The following is a 6,639-nucleotide window of genomic DNA, read 5'->3' as shown; positions in this document are numbered from 1 at the left end:
AATAAAAATCTTAAACTCCTAAACTCCTGTTCAAATTTCTAATTATCTTATTCATATTTTTCAGGCTAAAACACACTAGCATCTAAATAAGGCCTACAAAAATGCAACAGACTAATGTCTTCTAAAGATTTCCCACCTTTTCCCCACCACAATTATCTATTAAAGGAAGTTTCTACGGACACATATACACATCACGAAATTATAAAATACACCAAATTCAGGATAGCAAGAACCAGTAGTGGCAAGAAAGTAAGAATGGCAGGAGATATAAAATCAGTCTTGTTATTTTTTTGTTTTGTTTTTTGAGACAAGGTCTCATATAGCCCAGGCTATTCTGAAACTTGCCAAGGATGTGGCCAAGGATGACCTAAATTTCCTGATTCTCCTTCCTTTTGTTGCCTCCATAAAACTATGGGAACCATACCAAGTTTTTTGTTTGTTTTTTTAATCAGTAACAAGAAACTCAACAAATATAGAGATGAAACATAAACCTGGACAGTAAGTATAATTATTATGCTACCTTGCTTAATTTTTTATATATTTGAAATATGTAATAAACATTACTTTTAGGGTAGGGGATGGCTGGATGGCTCAGTGAGTAAAGGTACTTGCCCCATAGGACTGGTGATCTGAATCCAATCTCTAGTGCCCAGGTAAAGACAGACAGAAAGAACTGAATAGGTTTTTGGACCTCAACTCCCACACCACGCACAGAAACTCACAAACCACACGCTACATAAATTAATAAAAAAAAAATGGAGCCAAGTGGTGGTAGCTCATGCCTTTAATCCCAGCACTTAGAAGGTAGAGGCAGGCAGATCTCTGAGTTCAAGGCCAGCTTGGTCTACAGCAAGTTCCAAGACAGTCAGGTTTATAGAGAAACACTGTATTGAAAAATAAAAAACAAAACAAAAAAATTTGGTGTTGGCCTTTTTGAGACAGGGTCTCACTGTGTATCACTGGTTGGCTTGGTACTCACTATGTAGACAAGGCTAGTCTTAAAATTCTATATGGGTATGGTAGAATACACCTTTAGTCCCATTACTCAAAAGGCAGAAACAGGTGGATCTTTGTGAGTTCAATGCCAGCCTGGTCTACACTGTTAGTTCCAGGCCAACCAGGGCAGCAGAGACCCTGTCTCAGAAAAATAAAGCACAACACCAAAAACTATACAGCCAGTGTAAAAAAACACATCAAATACACCCCAAGTCTCAATATTTCGCCCTATAAAATAGGAAACTTCACAGCACATCAGTTTCACAAGGTTATTAACAAGAATTAAGAGTTAGCACACTACAGATACAATTAAGTGGTGGCTACAGTTATTATCTCAACCCACAACCTACATCTCACATCAAGAAGCTTAAGCAAAGGGGGTGGTAGGAAAACAGCTAAACTGGTAAGAAACTTCCCCTAGACCCATTTTAGAAATTATTCAGCATAATCTACTGAGTGAAAAATTTAGGGGCTGGAGAAATGGCTCAGTGGTTTAAGGGCATTGCCTGCTCTTCCAAAGGTCCTGAGTTCAATTCCCAGCAGCCACATGGTGGCTCACAACCGTCTGTAATGAGGTCTGGTGCCCTCTTCTGACCTACAGATATACACACAGACAGAATATTGTATACATAATAAATAAATAAATAAATATTTAACAACAACAACAACAAAATGACCTGAGTGGGAAAAAAAATATACAATAAAAAAAGAGCTAGTTCCAGGACAGGCTCCAAAACCACAGAGAAACTCTGTCTCGAAAAACCAAAAAAAAAAAAAAAAAAGAAAATTTAGCCATTGTCACCAAACCAAACTGGATGGATAACTGAAACATCAGATAAATTCTCCAAATTAATGGCCCATGAAATATCTTGCATTAGAGGAACTGGGCTAAATTCCAAAGACCTCATTCATTTGAACTCTCTGAACTTCAATATAAATGAGCCCACTCAACTGTATTCCTAGCATTTAGGAGGGTGAGTTCAGGGCTACCTGAGGCTCCACTTCCAATTTCAAACCAGTATGGGCTACACATGTGAAAGGAGGGAGGGGATGGGGGTTTTTGAGATAAAGTCAATTTGAACTTTCAAGGGAGGAAAACCTTCAATAAAGCTTCAATATAGCAAGGCATTCTGGCACACGCCTTTAACCCCAGCATCTGGGAGATAGAGGCAGGTGGGCTTCTGAATTCCACCCTAGCCTCATCTACGCAAGCGAGCTCCAGGCTAGCCAGTACATAATAAGGCCCTGTCTCGAAATATTAACAATAAATAACCGGAAGCTCTTAGAGTTCCACAATCACTTCTCTCCCATCACCTGCACTTGGCACTTGCCTGGTAAATCCTTTAAATATGGTGGATTCTTTATTTTTAAGGGGGAATATTCTCTTAGTCCCAAATTCTCCTAATTCTGCTACCCATCTCTGTGTGACCCTATTCTGTCCTTCCACGTCTCTCACCTGTCCACCCCCTTCTCCACACGTTAGTGTACCGCCCCCTCTCTGTTCTCTAACCTCCTGGTTGCAACCTCAGAAACTGCTTCCCTATCTATTTTTATCTTACCTCAAAAAACCTACTGCCTTCAAGCACAAAGCCTCATTGTATTTAGGACAGTAAGACTCCCATGCCAGGTGTACACTACACATCCTCTTTCAAAACTCTTAAAACCAAAACCATTACCAAACTGAGACGCAGGGTCAAAAGCAAGGATCATTTTGAGGAGGGGGACTTCTCGCGGGCCTGTGAGTTCCAATCTCTCCAAAGCACAACACACGTTAAGCACACAGCACACCAAAAAAAAAAGCCTTATCACTAAAATGAAGCCAACTGTACAAACTAAAACAAAGTGAACTGGAATTATCAGAAAGAATTTTGCAACTCCCTCAGTGGAACGGCAAACGCTGTAAAACTCAAAGACAATCCGTTTGGAAATCTCTGCTTTGGGTAACAATTTCCGAGACTCCAGTGCCAAGAGTCCCACACCGGCCCCAGGCAGCAGGATTCTTCTACCCTGAAGCAACAGGTCTCTTTTTATGAGAATGGTCTACTTAAAAGCTTGGGGCCCCGAACAACCACGAAAAGAACAAAAATGAGGGCAGACAGGGAACTAGGTCCTCTCTTGGTGGCCTTCTTCCGGGCTCATCCTGAGATGTCTGGGGGCGTTCCCTAAGGCCTGGATGGAAAAAGCGAGGGTGGCCCAGGGATGCCTTCGCTAAGCTCCCGCCTGGCCTCCCCTGGAGGAGCAGCACCGCCACCGCGCCCAGGGCCTTTGCACTTCCCTCCTCCCACTCGGGAGAGCGAGTACTCGCCTCCCTGCGGATAACGGGAGAAGCGCGGCTTTTTCCCGCGCCCCTCCCCCCGGGGGAGACACAGGTCCCCACGGCATGGGCGGTGCACCCAACCTCCCGGGCACCGGCGTCGACAGCCACACCTCAGCAGGCTGCGGCCCGAGGCGGCAGGGAGTGGGTCGTCCTCCTCCCGCCCCAACGCGCCGCGGGAAGCCCGCCATCCTCGCTCTCCCTAGCAACACCCACCGCGGCGCGAGCCCTGGGGCGAGCTAGACCCCTTCCTTCCCCCACGGGCAGGGCCGGCGACCACGCTCGCGGCCCGAGGACCTGACAGCTCTTTCCCTCCTCGGGATGAGGGGCGTCACTCGCCCACGGAGGCGGAGGTGGGGGGCAGGGACAACCTCCCCGCCCGCCATCACCTCAGGAGCGAGAGCCAGCCCTTCCCTCAGCGAGGCGAGGACCTCCCTACTCCTCGCGGGGGGGGAGACGATGTTCGCGGCCCCGTGGAGAAGCAACAGGCGACCCCGACCCGCCGCCCAGACGACGAAAAGCCGTCCCTCCGCTCTTCACCTCCGGTAGCCGGGCCAAAGCCTGGGCGAGCGGCTGCACCTCACTCCGCCCCCTGCGCCATTTTATCGCCCCCTTCTCGACCTCCCCCACCCCGAGGCAGCGAGGCCACCACCAGGGGGAGGGCAACCAAACAGTGATTGGCAGGAAACCGCCCCGCCCCCCTAGAGGGTTGCGTCCCGGGCAGTCTTCCCAACCCCGCCTTCCGCTCCGCCTACCCGGCCCGATGGCTCCGCCTCTTCCTGTTTCATCGATCCGTTCGACTCTCTGCTGCTCCTGACTCCGGGCTACTCCTGGGCGGAAGTGCAGCTAGGCCTAGCAAGCGGAGCTACGAGCTCAGCTGATGCAACCTGAAGGGACTAGCGTGACAGTTCCCGGCACGCGGCGGCGGCGGCGGGCGAGGAAAGGGCGCGGGTGCCAGCTGAGCGCGGGAAGCGGAGAAAGCGGAGCCATGGGGGATGCTCCTAGCCTTGAAGAGAAGCTGCACCTTATCACCCGGAACCTGCAGGTCGGGCCTTGGGATTGGAATGCGCCATTGGGTACTGGGGACTCCAGTCCAGTGATCCGGAGTCCAGCCCCGGGTCCTAAGTGTGTAGGGCCTCGGTCTCCGCGCCTGGGCGGCTTTAAGGTCCTCTGCTAATTGATCAGTAAGTCAATCAAGCAGCCATTCCCAGGATGCAAAAGAAACCACCACAACGGGCTCGCCTTTTGTGTGCACTTATATTGTGCTGTAGCCATCCTGGGGCTAGGAACCACATTCCACCATCCTATTATATGCCAGGCGCAGTGCTAGGCTCTAGGGAGTCAGGGCCGTGTCCTCTCAGAGCTCTTGTGGAAAGAACTAGAAGTTTAAAACGACTCAACTCCAAACACTAAAGATAAAACAAGTCGTGAAAGTTCCTGTGGCTGGAATTCTGAAAAGAAATGGGGCCGGGTCTCAGAGGTTCAAAGCTCTTGCTTTTACCGAACCCCGATTCCGTTCCCAGCACCCATGTCAGGCAGCTTAACACGGCTGCAGAGGACCTGGCATCCCCTTCAGGCCTCCATGGGTACACACACGTTAGAAATAAAGAGCCGGGCGGTGGTGGCGCACGCCTTTAATCCCAGCTCTCAGGAGGCAGAGGCAGGTGGATCTGTGAATTCGAAGCCAGCCTGGTCTACAGAGCCAGCGAGCTCCAGGATAGCCAAAGCTACACACAGAGAAACCCTGTCTTGGGGAGAGGGGGAGGAAAGAGAGAAGAGAAAGAAAGAGAAAAAGAAGAGAATGAAGGAAGGCTTCCTCTGAGGATGTGTCCTCCAAACTGCCCAACAACATGTGTGTCTTCCGTTCAGTTCGCAGGTGCTTCTGTTGTCAGCAACTACAAGTGTAGGGGTTACCCAGAAAAATCCTGAACAGCAATTTCAGAGGGACCCAAGGGGAGCAAGAATCTCGTGGTTCCGAGAGAAGGCTAGGGGTGTGGCTCACTGGTCGAGCAACTGGGAGGCAGGCTCTGGGCTCGGTCCTCAGAGCCCTCACACACTCCTCCAAGAAGACTGATTTGGAGTAGGGCAAGGAGCATGCTCAGACAAACTCTCTGCCACAGCGCCGTCTCCATCCTGCTCTTCCTCCCCAGAACTTACCACTGTCATTTGACTTGTCCGTTTAGGAGAGGCAGACAGGAGCCCAGTCATGAGCGTCTTGTAAAGTTTGTTTTACAGGCCAGATCAAGACTAGATCAGACTTACGCTAAGGGCAGGCGCAGCAATGAAGCGTCTTTTTGGCCTTTATTTTTTTTATTTTATTTAAGCTATAAGTCACAGTTCCTGGGTGTGGTGTGGTACATGCTCCTGTAATTTCAGCACCTGAGAGGCAGAGGCAGGAGACTCACTTCAACTTGGAGGCCAGCCTAGTTTACATAGCTCCTGGATAGCTAGGGCTATTTATGGAGACCCTGTGTCTAAGAGTGCTCACCCCTTTAAAGGGGAAAGTTTAGTCAATGTCTGTATATCCACAGGGTTGGTTATTTCCCCCCAGAGGAACCCACCTGAGCATGGTGGCACAGGCCTGTAGCCCCAGCACATACTATACGGTGACTCTGTTTCCGTTGTTTCAATGATAAAAAAAAAATGTGCTCAGAACACCTATATAAAGGTGACCCTAGGTGGTCCATCCCTGGGAAGCAGGAGAACATGTGTCCTTGACTACTGGGCAATAAAGAAGGACCCTGTCTCAAAACAGATGAACAAAAGATATGAAAAATGAACTATGGGGGCTGGAGAGATGGCTCAGGTGAGGATCAGGGGTTCAAGGCCACCTTCACTTACCTTGCTGAATTCAGGGTCAGCTTGGAGTGTCTCGAAGAAAAAGAAAAATCTGTAACATTAGCTAACCAGTACCCATTCCCCACCCCTACTCCCAGCCCTAGGGAAGCACTAATCGACTCCATGTCTCCTATGTATATACCTCTCTTGGGCAGTTCCAGCCCTTTCCTAACATGTCCTCTCCCTCGTCCCCTTCCACGTTCTCTCCCCTCCCCAGACCTCTGTGTCCCTTACCTCATCCCACTGGCCTATTCTGACCTTTGATCTCTTTCAGGAAACTGCTTCCCCGTGGGAAAGGGCTCTGGTACATAGGCGAGAATTAGGGGGAAACAGAAACCCAGAGACAAAGACACCCCAAAGAGAGAGTGAGAGCACACACTGACCAGGCATTTATAGAGACAGAAACATGGACAGAGACAACAAGAAGCAGATGCCTCTGCTCTTTATTTATTGTTTAAACCTTTTTAAAAAAAAAAGAAAATGGGGGGGGG

At 49.2% G+C, this 6,639-nt stretch overlaps 2 protein-coding genes across 8 annotated transcripts in view; one reads left to right on the top strand and one right to left on the bottom strand.

Moving 5' to 3' along the window:
- S100pbp (S100P binding protein) overlaps positions 1-4,080 on the bottom strand; it is a 37,389-nt gene extending 33,309 nt beyond the window's left edge. For 5 of the 7 annotated variants that reach the window (XM_013348277.2, XM_013348279.2, XM_026782237.1 and 2 more), the window contains exon 1: positions 3,851-4,080. The gene's annotated coding sequence lies outside the window, so the exon portion shown is untranslated. The other 2 variants (XM_026782235.1, XM_026782236.1) reach the window with 2 other exon arrangements.
- A 60-nt stretch (positions 4,081-4,140) lies between these two features.
- Positions 4,141-6,639, top strand: part of Yars (tyrosyl-tRNA synthetase) — a 29,168-nt gene continuing 26,669 nt past the window's right edge. The window contains exon 1 of the mRNA XM_005353201.2: positions 4,141-4,355. Within this exon, the coding sequence (XP_005353258.1) occupies positions 4,191-4,355 (165 nt within the window). The 5' untranslated portion in view covers positions 4,141-4,190. The remainder of the gene's footprint in view (positions 4,356-6,639) is intronic.

Source organism: Microtus ochrogaster, chromosome 10, assembly GCF_000317375.1.
Source record: "Microtus ochrogaster isolate Prairie Vole_2 chromosome 10, MicOch1.0, whole genome shotgun sequence".
Lineage (NCBI taxonomy): Eukaryota > Metazoa > Chordata > Mammalia > Rodentia > Cricetidae > Microtus > Microtus ochrogaster.
Note: the sequence above shows the minus strand (reverse complement) of the source record. Positions and strands in the feature narration are given on the sequence as shown.